Source organism: Chaetodon trifascialis, chromosome 8, assembly GCF_039877785.1.
Source record: "Chaetodon trifascialis isolate fChaTrf1 chromosome 8, fChaTrf1.hap1, whole genome shotgun sequence".
In the NCBI taxonomy this organism is placed as follows: Eukaryota; Metazoa; Chordata; class Actinopteri; order Chaetodontiformes; family Chaetodontidae; genus Chaetodon; species Chaetodon trifascialis.
The window spans coordinates 1,713,749-1,732,285 of record NC_092063.1 but is presented as its reverse complement, the minus strand read 5'-3'; the positions used below and the strand labels follow the sequence as shown (position 1 = coordinate 1,732,285).

Here is an 18,537-nt window from a genome sequence, read left to right as displayed (position 1 = left end):
CACCGTCGCATTGATGAGCGCAGGCTATTAATTTCGTTATATTTTCAGCAACTTATACTACATTACATTGCCAATCATCCGGTTTTTTAGACAGTGAATTGGGGGGGCGGTAGGGCGCTAGTTTCGTCGCGTGCGGGGGGTAGGGGCAAGGGGAGGGTTTGGAGAAGCGGTCGAGTCTGATACCGGTAGTTTAAATATCAACAAGGAACGAAACACAGAGGGTGAGTACACGATGTTTTCTCAAGCGCATTCTGAATATATTTGTCAAACAGTGAAGCGTAATGCTAAAGTTTAAACTCCAGCTCCGAGTTACTCCTAAAACACGACCTTTATTAACGCAACTCGTCGTGGGTTAACGTACATCGTGGTGCTGTAAATTGCGTTTACGTTAGCTCATTATTTTGCTTTCGTTAGGTAATGTTAGCCGCACTGGCTAATGGCTTTGCGTGTTTTATCTATTGTAAGTTTAGCCAAACTCGTTCCAAAATAAAGTACTTTGGCTAAATCGTAAGATGTTCATACAAGCTAACTAACTTCTGTCTGCGTTTGACTGAAGTTTTACATGGGTTTTAATAAACAGTGAACACTATCATTAACATTGCTTGGATATGTCATAGCTGTGTATTTAACATGCACTCCCAGCGAACAGTTTTATGAACAAGCAGTTTTGGACATATGGCCAAAGTTTAGTTTAGAAGTCATTTTGTGCAAGTAATGTCAACTTGAAGTGGCAGTTGTACTTTAGCTAGCGCATGGCTTGGGGACGTAACTATTGTGCTCTCGGCTTATTGTTTTTGTGGTATTGTTTGGACCAGATACAGCTTCCCTCCAGTAAAACGTTCCAGCTTTGCTTCTTGTAAACAACTGATCTGAGCTCGGTTTTTTGGGTTCACAGTCCCTGATTCCGCTGTATAATCTGACCCCGTGTCAGTTGCGGGACACAACTTCCGCGTCGTAGAACGCTTCTGGGTCGATTCCATTGAAACTATTGGCCAGGATGATACCCGCTCGAATCTGAGTGACGTAGAGACGGCAACTTCCCGCTGCATTGGTCGCAAATGGTTGTATTCACGTCCATAGCGTAAATTAATTCACAACCATAGCAGAATACCGATAAGTCATGTACCTAGCCTAATTTGGAAACGCATTTCGCAGGTGGTCTAAGGTGTTCAGTTATTTTATGCTTACTTCGACGGCGCGTGGGGTATTTGAAATTACAAATGATAAATAGTAGTTGTTAAACAGTAGTAGTATCTGGGTAATTTGTTAATGGCTGTGAGCAGAAATTAATTGATTTGCAGTTTGAATTTCACTCCAAAAGTCATTGTAACACCAGGACAATTATTATCCTTATCGGATTATTTGATAGAAGGGAGTTAAATAAACTGAGGAACATCACTAAATCACGTGTTCCGTAATAGTAGCTTCCTTTGATACGAAATGAACGGCACTTTGAGACGACTTGAAAGCAGCATTTTCACCGGAAATGGCGCAAGGCGTCGTCTTTGTGAGGTTGTGGGAGGGAAGAACAACCCTTACAGTGTATCTGCCTATCTGCAGCAAACGAGATGGTTTTATGTGACTATATGATGGATTGTTATGGTTTCTGGATTTAGTAAAGCTACAATTCTGCTGAGAGATTTTGGAATGTAAGTTGAGCCGTTTGTTGCGGGATTTCAGTGCTGTTTTTAAGTGTTACTTAGTCCAAAAGCCATGACTAAAACCTGGTATTCACATTTTTGTAAGTTCACACTGTAATTACAAATATCTCCCTTGTGTTTCCTGCGTATTTATTTTACCTCATAAATGTCAGGAAACACCACTGACTTATTGTGACAGGTTCAAGAATGTGACTTCTAAGTCCAACTTGTTGATTTGTTTAGTAATGGATCAGCGTTTGTGTTGTCTGACTTCTGTGTTTACGTGGTGTTTGTGCAGGTCCATCACTTCAGGAGATGGCGGGGACTGCAGCAGTGAACGTAGCTCTGAAATCAGGCCAGCTGAACGGAGATGTGCTGCTGACTTGGCTCAATGAAACTTTGCAGACAAACTTCACCAAAGTGGAGCAGATATGCTCAGGTAGGCCAGCGTTCACGTATGCTCTTAATAGGCTCAGCTTTCATGCTCTTGTTTAGCACCACTTCACTGCACGTTCTCCGTGTCATTACTCTCTCAGTTGGTCAGTTAGTTTCTTCTCCTCTCAGACGAAGGCATAAAGATCACACACATCAGATTTGCACAAGCTATGAGACATTTTGTGGTGGGAGAAGTAACTTTTCCTTTATTCTACAGAAATCTCATCAACATCAGAAAGTAGTCCCTCCACCACCACTTCCACTTGCTTTTATTGATGGCTTTTACGCATATGTGTGTTTCTGTGTGAATATCCAGGTGCAGCCTATTGTCAGCTGATGGACTGCTTGTTTCCTGGGACCCTGGACCTTTCCAAGGTCCGGTTCCAAAGCAGTACCATTGCGGACTCTGTCCACAACTACAATTTACTACACAGTGCGCTCAAAAAAGTTGGAATGATCAGAGTGAGTATTGTCACCAAAGTGCTGAATGATTTATTGGAACGTGATGATTATGTTGTTCACGTGTAGAAAACTGTCTCAGATCATTTTTGTGACACTCTAACTAATAATATGTAATAATATGATATGTGTTTATCACTTACTGTTACCACACCATTGGTGTTGGCCTTGGTGTGTGACATTTTGTCAGCGATGCTGCAATAAATTGTGTTTGTGAAGGGCCAAGGTTGCCTTGCCCTTAAAATGACTTAATTTCAGGCCTGGTATTGAATCAACAGAGGTTTTTCTGAGGTTGTTTAGGAACAGCAGCTCCACACAGTTTGTCAGCCTGAGAGCAATGACTGGTTGCAAAGTGTTGCATTCAGCACATAAGTTGGTCATGATTATGAAAAAAACAAAACAAAAACAAATTGAAGTAATCTATATCAAATAGGATTCCAGTTTTCTTAGTACTGCTTTTAGAGTTGATTACTGTTTGGAAGTCTTCACAGTTTTCTGTGAAAATGGTCGTTCTGTTTATTCTCTTCAGCTCAGCATATAGAAACTCTAACATGTTTCGTTGACTGATGGATGGAAACATAAGTACAGCATGAGGCTTAAACCCGTCTCTTTCCTCACTGCAGTACATTCCCACCGCATCGCTGATGAAGAAGAACGTTAAAGTGGCTCTGGGCTTCCTGGAGTGGTTCAAGGTGTTATTTGACAAAAACAACAGCGGCATTAAGTACCGTGCCGTGGCGGCAAGAGGTGGACTGAGTAAGCTGCCTACTACTACTACTACTACGACTACTACGACTACTATGACTACTACCTGCAGTTACTCTGGCAGGATCTGACATGTTCACAAGGTCAACATTAGACCGTTTAAAGGCTCATGATAGAAATCACAACAGCAAACTGAATATGTCAGAACATGTCTGTGACGTGAACACGGCCCGTCACGTTAACGTAAGACTACAGCAGCACAAGGTTAAATACTGTTTAACAAGGTTCAATACTGTTTCTAGAGATAGAAATCTGCTCAGAATGCTGTAATAAACTTATCGTCTCTTGTGCACAAAGGGAATGGGATCAGTCTCATTAATTGTAAAATGGTGTGAATGGGCCAATTTTAATCACTTGAAGAGATTCTTTTCATATTAGATGCATCTTCACAAAACAATAAATAGAAAAGGTGCTAAATATTGTGCATAATGAACTTTTATGTAACAGAGACCTTTACTTTAGAGATATGAAGCCAGCAGTATTATGTATTTCATGTCTGTACAACACATATTTGTACACATATTTGTATTTAAATGTGTCTTTTTACTCTTGTTACAGGTGATCGTTCCTCCCGCACCCGTCCTCAGAAACAGCAGGCTGTTGAGGTGATGGAGGGCAACGCAGTGGAAAACCCAAAGAAGAGCGCAGAGGTGGTGGTATTAATTTCTGACGAGGAGGAGGTTGATGAGGATGATGAGATGGATGTGAAGATGGAGTCGAAAACAGAGGAAGAGGAAGAAGCAGTGGGGGCAGGAAATCAAGGACCAGTTCTCTACAACAGTGACGCTTTGTTGCCCTTCATCAGAAGATACTTTAGTGGCGGTGTAGACAGTGTGGACAGCGCTAAGGACACTCAGGACGCTCAGGACACTCAAGCTTCTGATTCTTCAGCTTCTGCCTTCTTGAGTCCAAACCACCCCAGAGACATCATCGAGGCCTGCCGTCACACGCCATACTGCCTCTACCTGTATGTGGGGGTGGAGATGGATGGAGGACAGAGAACAAGCGTTGTCCTGATTGGCTACTTCGACCGGAGCTCAGATGTCAGCGTGGTGAGGTTGCTGCACACTCTGCAGATGAGCGTGGACACCGTTGCTCCAAGAACGTCAGCACACATGGACGCTGACGCTCCTGCTGACGCACACACGGCGGGGAGTGATGCTCGCCTTCTGATCAAAGCGTTGAAGAAACTTGGCCTTCCTCTGCACAACCTTGCTGTGTTTCACTGTAACGCTCCACACCCAGCCATGAGCCGCCTCTTCGTATCCGCGCTCCAGGCCTTCAACCCTCGGCTGGTATCGCTCTGCGGCCTCCCTGGGATTGCAGGAAGAGCCTGCCAGGCCGGACTCTCGGGTTCCTTTGGTTACGTGGTTGACCTGATTAAAGACATCCACTGCCACTTCTCCACCTCCCCATCCATCGGTGACAGTCTGAAAGATCTATTTGCAGGTGTGGAGTCTTATAACCCATCCCATCCTATCTCTGCAAACTGTTTATGTATCATCAACGCCGTGCAGAAGATGGTCAGCAGCTGGAGGAATTTGGTGGACTATTTTAAGTCACTGAGCCGAGCCGAGGATACGGACCGCATCAGAGCCCAGCTGATGGATCATAAAGTCAAGCTGCATTTCCTGTTCCTCTCCCACACCATGGAGCCCCTCCGAGCTATCCAAGAAGTGCAGCAGCGTGGCACGGTCGACGTGACCGTGGAGCTGCAGCTCACCTCCATGCTGATTCGCTCCTACGCAGCCAGCCTGCTCCGGCCCTCCATTGCCGAGCGCTTTCTGAGGAAGCGGCACCTGAACGTCCTCTGCAGCGAGAAGAAGCTGCTGCCCGCGTCAGAGGTGGACGTGGGGTCTCGTGCCAGAGAGTACATGTGGGCCACCGCCGTTGTGGATCTGGGGGAAGAGGAGAGGAGAGACTTCCTGAAGGAGGCGACGGCTTTCTATAAAGCAGCACTGCTGAGTTTGGCGGCGAGCGTCCCGAAGTATCTGGGCGACATGGCACTAATGAATATCACCAAACTCCTGAAACATCCTGAAAATATCAATGTAAGAGGATTTTTTCCATGCAGCCAGCCATATCTGTCACATTTTAATGTAAAAGTCAATAAATTAAACTCCATCCTGTGGGGTGCAGTAGAGATTGAGGATGCATGTTCCCAAAATTTAGAACTGTTCCTTTAACTTGTAATCATGAGTGTGTCGTGTTTGGGTTAATGATGCGTGTGCAACTCACTAAGAGGAACTGTCTTTCCTGTAATATTATGCTTAACTTAATCGGACTTTTCTGCCGTCTGTGTGTACTGAAACCTGTGATATCTGTGTTTTCCCTGCAGGGTATTGGAGCGTCCAGGAGGGTCCTGTCAGCGCTGGGGATTCAGCTGGGCCTGTGTAAACCCAGGTCTCCAGAAATAGATCAAATGGCGTACGACTACCTCAATGTCCTCAGGTTAAGAAAGGCCCAGATGAGGAGAACAAGCAATGGTTGTTGCTGGGCAAAGGTAAACCAACAACACAATCAGTTGTGGTTGCACAGCAGCTCATGATCAGGAAAAATCATTTTTTCCTCTGTGCATCGTTATAAATGTGCCCACTTCATCCCTAACCTTGAATTTTTAACATCGTGTGGACGAAGCCTTATTTCAGTGAGTTGAAAATCATATGTCATGCAAAGAGGTTCCTGTGTTGTCTGTGCAGATGTTGTGTGGCATTCGAGTGCACTCTGCTCTGCATCGAGTCCTCCTGACCCTCCTGGCCCTGCCGAGCTCTCTGTGCAGGGAGCAGGTGTTTGCTGAGGTGAGTGTTAAGAGCCGAACCTCTTCAGGAGCTGACTAGTGTGTTTACCGACCAAATCAGGGGCTGTACTCATAAAGTATCTCATCTTACCACCAGGAGTCCTCCTCACTGAGAGTTTCCTCTTGCTGCGGTATTTTTGTGAAGCTCAAGGGATGTGTGTGTGTGTGTGTGTGTGTGTGTGTGTGTGTGTGTGTGTGTGGTCGCTCTCATCTCAAGGTGCTGAGCAGTACCAAGGCTCTTCGTGAAAGCAGGACATCCTCCAAAGCCTCCCCTCACCCGGAGAAGTGGCTACGAAGACCCCTCGTCCGCAAAAGGAAATTACCTGTCCAGACAGTTAACAGCGGCAAAAAGAAAGAAGCGAAGAAGAAAGCGACGCCATCGAAGGGTCGACGCAGTTTTGTGACCAGAGCCAGTCTACAGATTCCCTCCAAGCACGAGAGCAGCACGGACTCAGAATGCACAGACAATTCCTCAGGTAGGACCGCCAGGTGTGCGCTGAGCACGTACAGCCTGAAATGTGTGTTAAGAACTCCAGATGTCGTCGATGATCGTTATGAATGTGACTGTGTTCTGTTTCTGTCAGATGTGGTCGACGTCACCATGAAGTCCAAACTGTGTCAGAACAGCAGACCAGAGCAGGAAGACAGTAAGAAATGTGTCATGTTGTGAATAATCTGTTAGAAGAAGGTGACTTTGAAGAGGTGACAGCGATGTCAGCAGAAGTCCTTTTTTTGATTAGTAACCGCAGCATGGCGACGAGGCCAGGTGTTCACACCTCAGTGAGTCGATTCAGGACGAGCAGCAGCAGAGCTCTCATACATGAAGAAATATTCAGAATTTAACGTGCAGTGGATTCAGTCGCTCGTCATCTCTGATCTGCAGGTAAACAACCTGCAGTGGCAGAGGTGTTCACTGTGGACACGGATGATGATGACGACGTCGCCATAGTTCCAACAAGCAAATCACCCAGCTCAGAGAAACCACAGGTAAGATCCGCTGTGAGGTCATTCACAATAGCGTAGCGTCATAACCAGAGCTAAAAGGCATCAACCACAGAGATGACATGTCAGATCAAAATACTGTGGAGATACACCTGCAAACTTTATACACTTGAAACCGTCATCGTGGTTTTGTCCACTGCTGGCACAGAAATATCAATACAAGCTGACAGATACACGGCCATCACCAGTCGACAACTAACATTTTAGACAAATACAAAGAAAGGGGCCCGGAGAGAACTTGGTTTTCAAAGGTGGTGTCACTGTCACAGCTTGTAAAGGTCTTTCAGGATCTTGTTTGGGATCATCACCCTGATGTAGAAGTCGCCCTCTTCTCATCTGCAGCTCTCGTTTTTTGCAGATGCTGTGATGCTTCATGCAGAATCTGTTGTATTTAACTGAATCCTGTCTTCTTGCATGTTGCTCCTTTCCTTTTTTTCCCACTCTAAAATCATCCAAAACAAAGAAATGCACCAGTCTTGCTAAAAATGTTGAACAGACAGTTTAGTCTTTATGGCTTTGTATGTCGGTCATGGTTTGCTTTTCACACTGTTTTCTTGCAGCAGACTTAGTATGATTGTAGGATAAAACAGGAAGGAACCACGTGACTCAAAGGAGGGGCAGTGTTGGAAACAGTGTGTGTGTGTGTCTGTGTGTGTGTGTGTGTGTGTGTGTGTGTGTTTTGTACAGGGTATGACGGGGGAGCTGGTCTGGGGTCAGGTGGAGGGATACTCCTCCTGGCCAGCCATCATCATACCCTGCAGGGAAGAGGATCTGCTTCCAGGGAAGAGGATGCTGGAGTGGTACGGCCAGAGGATGTCTTCCAGGGTGAGTCAGATGTGAGATGAAAGATTTTCTTTACAAAGCTTTATGGGACATGTCCCAACAAACTAAAACAACAACAACGACAACACATTGAATCCAGCATCACAGTGTCCTACGTGGCTCAAATCATGACCACGTACTGAACAACATTGAAAGCAGTGTGTTAATGAGAAGGTCTGAAAACTTTTCAAAATATGACCATTGAAAGGTTTTTCAAATCAAAAGTCTTAGGTGTTAAGTTACTGATATGCATATTTCTTCTCGGCTCTGACTCCAGGTCAGTCTGAAGACTCTGAAACCGTTCGCTGACTTTGCCCAAAACTTCTGTGCCAACTCCTTTGCCATCCTTGTCACCTACAGAGAGGCCGTCTTCTTGGCCCTGCAGGTCTGTCTCTCTGTCTCCTCTCATGCACTGGACTTGTCTTTGTCGTGGGTGTTGTGTTAACAGCCCAGATGGCGTAAGTGTTCTCATGTCGTGCATATTTGTCCTGCTTACGTGCGTGCGTTTGTGCCTATCAGGAGGCAGCTCTCCGTTGTGAGAAGGAGTTTTCTGCATCTCTGGAGGAGCAAGAGGAGCTGCTGAAACAGATGCTGGACTGGGCCTTAGGAGGCTTTCAACCTGCAGGGCCGGAGGCGCTCAAACCAACGGCTGCCAGAAATGGTATGAAGGATTCACTAAAAGCCTGAATAGATTCACTCTGTATGTTCAGACTGTGGTGGGAAGCATTATCGTTTCTCCTTAAGAGATCATGGAGATCAACTGCAGAAGATCAGGAACAAGGCTATTCCTCTGCCTTTGTTCTATATTGAATGCAGTATAGAAAGATGAGGTCTGCATGTCAGCTGCAGCTCAGGTTTTTTTGTCTCCCTTCTGAAGTTCTGGCTTCACCTTGGCTTTCTGTGATCCCAACTTTCAGTTCATTTAGCTTTTTTAAGCACAACTGTGCATGAACAAATACACTGCTTTGGGCGGGAAGGAGTTCAGGTGTAGGAGTCTGAGATAACAGCTCAGGTGGATCTGCACAGGTAAAGCCAAAGTCAATATGAAGCCAGGGAATACTGGGCAGCGTCTCAGTGAAGAACACAGTTAACAGATGAATGTAGATACAAACGTGCAGTTTCTAACTGCTGATGATCTTCTGCAGTATTGTACAGACAGTATTGTGTAAAACGTGTGAAGGTCACATGTGTTGTTGTCTTCTGTCCAGGTAATACTGAACCAAACAGCAGACAGACGGCGGAGAAGAGCCTCGCCTGGATGTCCAGCTCCTCTCATCACTCCTTCACCTCCTCCACCCCGATGAGCAGCACCAACGGCACCAGGCTGAAGAACATGGTTGTCTCCTTGGAAAGAATTCCGTGCAGCTCCTTGGACAAGTACACCCAGAAAGGTGGGGGTGGAAAAACTGCATGGGAAGGATATGTGGGAAAATACGAAAGAGTCAAGACGGAGACGGCGTCTGTAATAGGACATGTGGCGGAGACTGAGAGACGAGGGAACGGAGAGAAAGGAGGATGGGGAAGAGGGAAGGCGAAGAGAGGATGGAACGGAGGAAAAGCTCCGAAGGAGGAGAGCAGTTCGACTGATGAAGTTGATTCCGACATGTCACCAGACTTTGTGCCCTACAAGAGGAGGCCTTCCATCAAAACATACAGCAGCATCAAACCTGACAGTAAGACGACTGAGGAGACCGACGTTTACACCCAGCCGGACCAGAAACTCAGAGGTACAAGAAGTTAACCATTAAACATACAGGTTTGATTTATCCAGTGAGTGGGTTCAGTGGGTTTAATGGGGATTTTTCTCACAGCCACAGGTTGAACTGCCAGCTTGGAAACTGTGTGAACTTGCAGTGAAAATACATGATGTCAAGCTGGAAAGAATTAACAGTAACACCATTCAGCTTAGTGTGTCCAGCAGCTCTCATGCATGAGAAGTGCTTCACAGAAACTTGAGTTGTCGGTTTGTTCCCTTGCAGAGGAGACCATCTCTATGATCATGAACCAGAAGCTGGACATTGAAGGTGAGAGTTGTTTTTGTTGTTGTCATTTTAATTCTGAATCTTTCCCCTTTATGCAAACATCAATGTGATCATTTCACCGTTTTCCATCTGTTGACTCGTGGCTGCGTCGACACGTGCACAGCATTGTTTGAAGTGCCGACACTCCAGCGAGTCTCTTGTTGAGCTCTTACCTGATTCTTCTGCTTGAGTGCTTCACAGGCCGTTCCATGTGACTGTAGGTGTACAGATGATTGTCCTCACACTCTGCGTTGTGTCGACAGGTTTCTGTTTGTGTTGTGCTACTGAAAGCGTGGAGATATTCCACCCTCTGTTCAAAGGCAGCCTGTGCTTGACGTGTAAGGTAAGGCGTCGCCGCCTTCGCTCTGTGTTACATGATTTCCTCCTGTGCTGAAGGTCCCTAATGACTGTCTGTGTCCCTGAAGGATAACTTCACAGAAACCCTGTATCGTTACGATGAAGATGGATATCAGTCCTACTGCACCATCTGCTGCTACGGACTGGAGGTCATCCTGTGTGGCAACGATAGCTGCTGCAGGTCGGTCTGTTCACGTCTGCCTTTCAGTGCGCTGCGGTCACTGACGGAGCCCAGAGTTCGCCTGTGTTTAACGGTCTTCCTCTCCTCCGTCCTCCTCCTCCTCCTCATTCGCAGATCTTACTGTGAGGACTGTCTGAACATCCTCGTCGGCCCCGGGACGTTCGAGTCGCTGAAGGAGCTGGACCCGTGGATCTGCTTCCTGTGTCAGCCCCATCAGCCGCACGGCGCCCTGATTCCTAGAGAGGACTGGAGCATCCGTGTTCAGGAACTGTTCGCCAACAACAGCGCCATGGAGTTTGTGAGTGATCAATGGACGTGATCCATTTCCACAACTGCACGTTAAATGTCTGAATATTGATTCTTCACTCTGCAATGAGAACATGTTTTATTCCGTTTACATTCTTTAAAACTGTTTGAGTTACAGATTTTCTGGTTTTCATTCGGTCTGCAGTTATTTTCATTGTCACTGTGTCAATGATCAATTTATTGACTTGTCTGTGAAAGATCAGGAAACAGTGAAGCAGCATTTATATATTACATGAATAAATTACATTTACAATGATATAAAACAGAACAGCAGCCCAGTTTTTTATTTATAAAACAACAATTATCAAAAATGTTTGCTGGTTAATTTCCTGTCGATCAACTAATTGATTAATTGACTAATCGTTCCCGCTCTCATCGGCTTTATTCCTTTGGTTGTAACAGCACTGTTTATACAGTATTAGTTTTTTTTAATTTCATAGTATGTTTGTGGTCGGGTGAATTTCATATTGAAATAAAAAGTCTGTTTTAGTTCAGTTTTTTTGCAGAAAACCCAGAAATGTACTTTAGATTTAAGCATATTCAGACTTTTCTTTGTGTTTAACTTTCAGTAATGAGTAACTGAACTCTGTCTGTTACCTTTTATTTCTTCCTCGCCTCGTAGGAGCCGCACCGCGTCTACCCGTCCATCCCCGCCAGCCTGCGCAGACCGCTCCGCGTCCTCTCTCTGTTTGATGGCATAGCGACAGGTGAGCACAGACCTTGGCCCGTTTCTCATTAACCATCGACTTTGGAAATGAATGCCGTTTCTTCTCGGCGGCCGACGGCTGGGCCTGCCCAGGTCCTCTGTCGGCCGCCTCACAGACCGCCATAACGCAGCCTGTGTGTGCGTTTCAGGCCACCTGGTGCTGAAGGAGCTTGGCTTCAAAGTGGAGAAATATGTGGCCTCAGAGGTTTGCGAGGATTCCATTGCTGTGGCGGCCGTCAACCACGATGGGAAGATCATCCATGTTGGCGACGCCCGGTTCATCACCCAGGAACAAGTTTGTGTTTTTCTTTCTGAACGTATTCACGTGTTGGAGATGTCTCACTGCGGGGCTGACAGCTGTCAGCTCAGCGCTGAATTAAACCAGCGTTTTTCTGCTCTTTGAACCTCCAGATCGAGCAGTGGGGGCCGTTTGATTTGCTGATCGGTGGCAGCCCCTGTAACGACCTCTCCATCGTCAACCCGATCAGAAAAGGCCTCTATGGTACGCAGCCATGTTCTACAGCTTTGAACAGACACATTAGAATAATTGATTGATTGTGTTAAATATCACCAAGTTAAAGAGCCAAACAGTGACCAAACAGTGTCTTTGGGATGGTCGTACTTCCACGTGTTTTATTTTAGTGATTTAAACGAGTATAAATCTCTGAGAAGGCAGATGTGTACGGCATACAGCGTATGTCGTCAGACCAGATACTGCATGTGGAGCGGACCAACCCGGACTCTTTAGTTATTGTCCTCGGCGACTTTAACAATGGTAACCTCACCCACGAACTCCCCAAATACAGACAGTTTATTAAATGCCCGACCAGAGAGGAGAATATTCTGGATCACTGTTACACCACAGTCATGGATGCTTATCACGGCGTGACTCGGCCACTCCGACCACGTCATGGTCCACCTGATTCCTGCGTACAGGCTGAAACTAAAGCTCTGCAAACCCGTAGTGAGGACATCGAGGAAGTGGAGCAGCGAGGCTGTGGAGGATCTCCAGGCGTGTTTGGACTCTACTGACTGGGATGTGTTCAGGACTGCTACCAACAGTCTGGATGAGTCCACGGAGGCTGTGACGTCCTACATCAGCTTCTGTGAGGACTGCTGTGTCCCATCATGCACCAGGGTGAGTTACAACAAGGACAAACCCTGGTTCACAGCCAAACTCAGACAGCTAAGGCTGGCAAAGGAAGAGGCCTTCAGGAGTGGGGACAAGGACAGATTCAAAGAGGCGAAGTACAAGTTTAGCAAGGCGGTGAAAGAGGCTCAACGACTGCACTCTGAGAAGCTCCAACACCACTTCTCAGCTAATGACAGCGTCTGTCTGGAAAGGGCTCAGGCAGACCACTAACTACAAGCCTAAAGCCCCCCCCCCCACTCCAGCTTCAGTCACCTCCGCCAGTGCCCACCTTAAAGGTCCCCCCCTTCCCCTCCCCACCCACCTCAGTGACGACTCTTTCCATTCATGAGAGGGACGTCATCAAACTCTTCAGGAGACAGAACCCCCGGAAAGCAGCTGGACCAGATTCTGTCTCCCCATCTGCCTCGAAGCGCTGTGTTGATCAGCTGTCTCTGGTGGACTTAACGACTTCAGACCCGTCGTCCTGACATCACCGACCTTCTCCTGGACCCCCTGCAGTTTGCCTACAGAGCCAACAGGTCTGTAGACGACGCAGTCAACCTGGTCCTCCACCTCACCCTCCAGCACCTGGACTCCACAGGAACCTACGCCAGGAGGCGTGGACTTCAGCTCTGCCTTTAACACCATCATCCCAACCCTGCTTCAGGAGAAGCTCTCCCAGCTGAGTGTGCCGGACTCCACCTGCAGGTGGATTACAGACTTCCTGTCTGACAGGAAACAGTGTGTGAAGCTGGGGAAACACATCTCTGATGCAGAGACCATCAGCACCGGATCCCCTCAGGGCTGCGTTCTTCCTCCTCTGCTCTTCTCCCTGTACACAAACAGCTGCACCTCCAGTCACCAGTCTGTCAAGCTCCTGAAGTTTGCGGATGACACCACCCTCATGGGACTCATCTCTGATGGCGACGAGTCCGCCTACAGGTGGGAGGTTGACCATCTGGCGACCTGGTGCAACCAGAACAACCTAGAGCTCAACGCTCTAAAGACAGTGGAGATGGTTGTGGACGCCTCCAGGACCCTGAGGCGTGCAGGAAAGATTGTGGCTGACCCCTCCCACCCCGGACATAAACTCTTTGAGACACTCCCCTCTGGCAGGAGGCTGCGGTCCATCAGGACCAAAAGCTCACGCCACAAGAACAGTTTTTTCCCGTTTGCTGTCGGCGTTATTAACAAGGCCTGGAACCCCCCAACACTCTTCACACTCCACCTCTGCCTCATCTGTCACATTGCCATGACTCTATGCCTTATATTAACGCTCAGCTTGGACTTTCTGAAATGTATATTGCTATATTTTTTACTACTTTAACAGCTTATTTTTAGAGATGTGTCATGCACCAACTTCGCCAAAGCAAATTCCTTTTATGTGTAAAACCGTACTTGGCAATAAAGCTTTTCTGATTGTGATTTCTGATTCTGATTTTCCGCTGTAATCCCCCCTCTCTCCTGCAGAGGGCACTGGCAGGCTGTTCTTCGAGTACTACCGCATCCTTCAGCTGCTGAAGCCCAAAGAGGACGACCCCAGGCCGTTCTTCTGGCTGTTTGAAAACGTGGTCTTCATGAACATGCACGACAAATACAACATCTGCCGCTTCCTTGAGGTTTGCACACCGCCGTTTGCTGTCATGTTCAGTCCCCTCCTCTTCCTCGTGTTTGAGTGCATGATGTTTCTGTGTTAATACAGACGCTCAGTGAGTTTACTTTATCACGTGTTACACTACACTTACAGTAGATGGTGTCATGTTACTCTTCCATGTGCTCTCCTTCAGTCACTGTGAGTCTTCACGTCACAGCTCGTTGGTCCTGTGTGGACGGAAACTTCTGGCTTTGTCATTGTGAACTGAATTGCTCTTAAACAGTTTTCTGCTTTTTCAGTTGTTTGTTTTTTTTATCTTCTTTTAAGTATTTGTTTTTCCTTTTCTCTGTTTATCTGCACTTGTTTCTGCCTTTGTGCTGCTGCAGCACCTGATTTTCCCTCTTCCTCGCTGCACTGCTAATGAACATGTTCTGCACCGTTGCTGCTGTCTGATTTTTCCACAGTGCAACCCGGTCCTGGTGGATGCAGTCAAAGTTAGCCCTGCCCACAGAGCTCGGTACTTCTGGGGAAACATCCCAGGGATGACCAGGTAAGACCTTCAGTCAGTCATGAGCTACTGTAAACCAGTTCCAGACTAAGTCATGTGTTCGCGTCTTGTAGCGGCAGCTGTGGGAGCAGCAGAGGTATCAGTAGAAGCAGCTCTGTGTACACTCGCTCCTTGACTTCCCTTTCTTATTTCCTCATCCTGTAAAGCGCTTTGTGACTCCTGTTTGCTGCTTCTCTCCCTTCAGGCCCATTATAGCCTCCAAGAATGACAAGCTGAGTCTCCAGGACTGCTTAGAGATCGGCCGTGAAGCCAGGGTCAGTGACTGGACCTGCTGGTCATACGTTTGTTATCTACAGTCCTGAACTTGGTCTTAATTCTGATGAAGACGTTCACGAAGGGACAGTAATCACCACTGTTTTTGTCTCAGGTCACAAAGGTGAGGACGATCACCACCAACGTAAACTCTCTGAAGCAGGGGAAAGGTTTCTCTCAGCTGCCTGTCCTCCATAACGGCAAGGAGGACAACCTCTGGATCACTGAGCTAGAGAAGTAGGTGTTGTGGTGCTTATGTTTAAGTGTGTGTGTGGGGGGTGGGGGTGGACACACTGCTCAGATCCCCTGGGACTGTCAGTGACCAGGACGGACCGACGAGCAGTAATCATTGCTCCTGACCTGTCGTCTCTACCTGAATGTCTGAGTTCATTTCCATCTAAAAACTCATTGATTAACCTCTTAACTGGCCGTACTGGGGCGTGCTAACAATAGCTGGGTTCCCAGTATGGCTCACAGGGACAAGCAGTATTGTTTATAACATGTTAAAAAGGCAGGAAATGTGTGTGGCACCACAGCAGTTACTTTTATTATTAATCTTTGGGTGTATAAAACATCACAAAACAGTGAAAAACGTCCATTACAGTTTTGTGCAGGTTAAGGTGATGTCTTCACATGTCTTTTTCTGTCCAACCAATGGTCCAAAACCTGAAGAAAATTTCAGAAAAGATGAAGAAAACCAGCAAATATTCACATTTGAGAAGAACCTTTTGCCTGAGCTCACTTCAATCATTCGCAGTTGTTTTTGTAGTTGCTGGTTAACTTTCTGTTGATGGATCTAATCGATCGATCGACCACACTGAGATTTTCATCTAACACTCTCCTGTCTGTCTGTCTTCTCCCTTATCGTTGGCCAGGATCTTCGGGTTCCCCAAACATTACACCGACGTGAGGAACATGAGCCGGCAGCAGCGGCTGAAGGCGCTGGGGAAGGCCTGGAGTGTGCCGGTCATCCGCCACCTCTTCGCTCCCCTGAAGGACTACTTTTCCTGTGAGGAGCTGCCTCCTTTGACTGCCTCCAACTCCTCCACCTCCCCTTCCTCCCCTGCCTCTCCAGAGCTGCAGCAGCTGAGATAGGGGAGGCTGGTTATGCTTTGTGTGGTATATAACGTATAGATGTGTGTGTGAAGGGTTTTCTCCCCATCACAGGTTTTATAAGAACGAGATGGAGCGGAAATGGTCTATGCAGCCTCCAGCTCGCAGACAGGCTTCTGCTCATTGCTGTTTGTCCACTTTGCTCTTCAGTTTGTTGCATCCTGTCACTCGTACAGTCACTTCAGATTATGCTCCCTCCATTTGTTGGATTTCCACCTGAATCCCTGCACCTGGCAGGGTTTAAAGATGCTGCACATCTTTCCTTTTTCCCCCTAATGCTCCATCAAAGGTGCTACGAGCCAGAAACCAGCAGCACATTTCAGCTCGGAGTGTCCAGAATGGTAATATATCAAATTCACCTTTTTTTAGACCTTCATCTGGTTTCTTCTTTGTAAGAAACGAGAGCCGGAGGAAAGAAGGTGAAATGGATGGTGCTATTTGCAGATGATCTGTGGCATTCATCTGATTTCCTCCAGGCCTGTGTCGTCAATAACCATCCAAACTGTTTGTGTTTTGTGGGAATTTGACATGAGATTGAGATTTTTAACCACTTTTTAATGAACTGATAGAAATAATGTTCGCCAGGTAGACGTTAATAAATAGAAGGTATTTTTTAAATCTTCGAGGTTGCAAAGTTTGAGCTGAGCGCTGTTCCACTGCTTCACGTTCATGTTTGAGTCAACGTTCTCTTTGGATTAACATCCTCTGTCGCTTAAAAATGCTATCAGCGCTGATGAAAGTATTCAACAGGTGTTCAGACCCAGACTTTGATCATTTCAGTCTGTTTGAACTTTTTTGGCTGATTTGCATTGGTGCTGGCTAGCCTGTGTGTGTGTGTGCGTGCATGTGTGTGTACAGGTGTGTTTGCACTGCCACTTTTACACTGACAGAACTGTGACGGACACAAAGGGCCTGCGGGGTCTTTGTGCTGCTGTGGTGCTAATGCCGATGATTGATGATGATCGCCTGCAGCGCGTTTTGCTCTGGAGACATGAATGACGACACATTCGGTGATCAGCTGATCGTTCTGTATCTTCACACAAAGGATCAGACCACTTTTTTCAATTTGTTCTTAAAGTAGTGTTGCAGGTTAATTGTTTGTCAGAGGAACTGAACTGAACTTTAATCCTTTAATGTCAGATGATTCTTTGAGTCAACAGAATCATCTCTGTCACTTTTTATTGTTTATGGTTATGGTTTGTTGACTATGCAGCCATTTTTAACTTATGTAGTTAGTATCGTTCAGTACTGACAATTTGCCAAACTGATCTTTAGATTATCCTTTTTCTGCTGTACAAGTCTCATGAATTGACTTATTGTGGGAAGTGATCCTAATACAGAGCACTGTGATCTGCTTTGATGGTCGTCTCATGTAGTTTGAGAGCTTTGTGGGTGTCGGGGTTTGACTGGGCTGCGTGGTCGATTCAGAGGTATGAAGGTGACGGCTGGCGTCCAGCCCGTCTGTACGACCCACGATCATCATCTGTACACTGTGCCAGGTGCTGTTTTTAATGAGGGACACAGTGTTTTTTAATGTATGAAGGTCTGAACAGAGCTCTGTGTTGAGGTTATTTTAGCTTTCACTGCCTATTTTATATTTGGTCAAGTAATTGAATGAAATGATTTTTTAAGTTTTGTTTTACTTGGAACTGTTGACAAGAGCAATAAAAGAAAAGAAATCTCACAATGGTCCCAGAGATGGCCTCTTTATTCCACTCCTGTCCCATAATTGATATTTATTATCTGTTGTTGATATTGAAATACATAATACATTTAAAAAAAAAAAAAAAACACAAATAGATCATTTTCAGCTTCACTGAAAGCACAGAGGTAATATCCTCCTTGATGTGTGAAAATGAGGATTACAGAAAATGTAATTTAACAAACAAATATGAAAATCTAAATAATTTGGAGGATATTTTCATTTACTTAAGATAAAACTTTATTGATATCACGCTGAGGAAATTAGGATGTCAGTATTTCTGGAATCCTGCCTAAAACCACGTTCATATTCCCTAAATTACCCATCAGTGTCCAGGTTTCCCACAAAAACAGCAATTCATTGAAAATATGGCAAAAGTATTTTTATGGCAATAGTATTCCTATACTCCTGTGTATAATGTACATATATACATAACTGATTTTTATTCTGTATCTTTTTCTGTTGACTTTTTTTGATCTCTTTCATTCTTTTCCGTCTGTAAAATTTCATGCGTTGGAATAAAAAAGTTTTATGTTATCCCTTAAAATTTTAATGAAACCTCTTTAATTTAATTGTCATCCTGACATATAGAATATTTTCATATGTGCCATGACAGACGTGACATTGTTAAGTTGATTTTGGATTAAGAACATTTAATGAACAGTGACGAGGAGCGGACAGGCGC

The 18,537-nt window shown here is 45.9% G+C and overlaps 1 protein-coding gene across 1 annotated transcript; it reads left to right on the top strand.

Moving 5' to 3' along the window:
• The first annotated feature begins 1,530 nt into the window (after nt 1-1,530).
• LOC139335190 (uncharacterized) lies at nt 1,531-17,860 on the top strand. Its single transcript, XM_070968679.1, has 26 exons — nt 1,531-1,649; nt 1,939-2,079; nt 2,392-2,537; nt 3,158-3,290; nt 3,858-5,350; nt 5,638-5,802; nt 5,999-6,097; nt 6,314-6,572; nt 6,681-6,752; nt 6,980-7,083; nt 7,786-7,923; nt 8,198-8,305; nt 8,440-8,581; nt 9,129-9,616; nt 9,830-9,944; nt 10,205-10,284; nt 10,367-10,479; nt 10,594-10,777; nt 11,408-11,492; nt 11,641-11,786; nt 11,903-11,993; nt 14,094-14,242; nt 14,682-14,767; nt 14,970-15,039; nt 15,153-15,274; nt 15,913-17,860. The coding sequence occupies exons 2-26, from the start codon at nt 1,956-1,958 to the stop codon at nt 16,130-16,132; spliced, it is 4,932 nt and encodes a 1,643-aa protein (XP_070824780.1). The 5' UTR covers nt 1,531-1,649; nt 1,939-1,955; the 3' UTR covers nt 16,133-17,860.
• Nucleotides 17,861-18,537: the final 677 nt, after the last annotated feature.

Excerpts from the sequence above, each read along its gene's own strand:
- LOC139335190 (XM_070968679.1), top strand. The coding sequence starts at position 1,956 with ATGGCGGGGACTGCAGCAGTGAACGTAGCTCTGAAATCAGGCCAGCTG. Across the intron at positions 3,291-3,857 it reads GGCGGCAAGAGGTGGACTGA|GTGATCGTTCCTCCCGCACC; the intron begins GTAAGCTGCCTA and ends CTCTTGTTACAG. Across the intron at positions 6,098-6,313 it reads GGGAGCAGGTGTTTGCTGAG|GTGCTGAGCAGTACCAAGGC; the intron begins GTGAGTGTTAAG and ends TCTCATCTCAAG.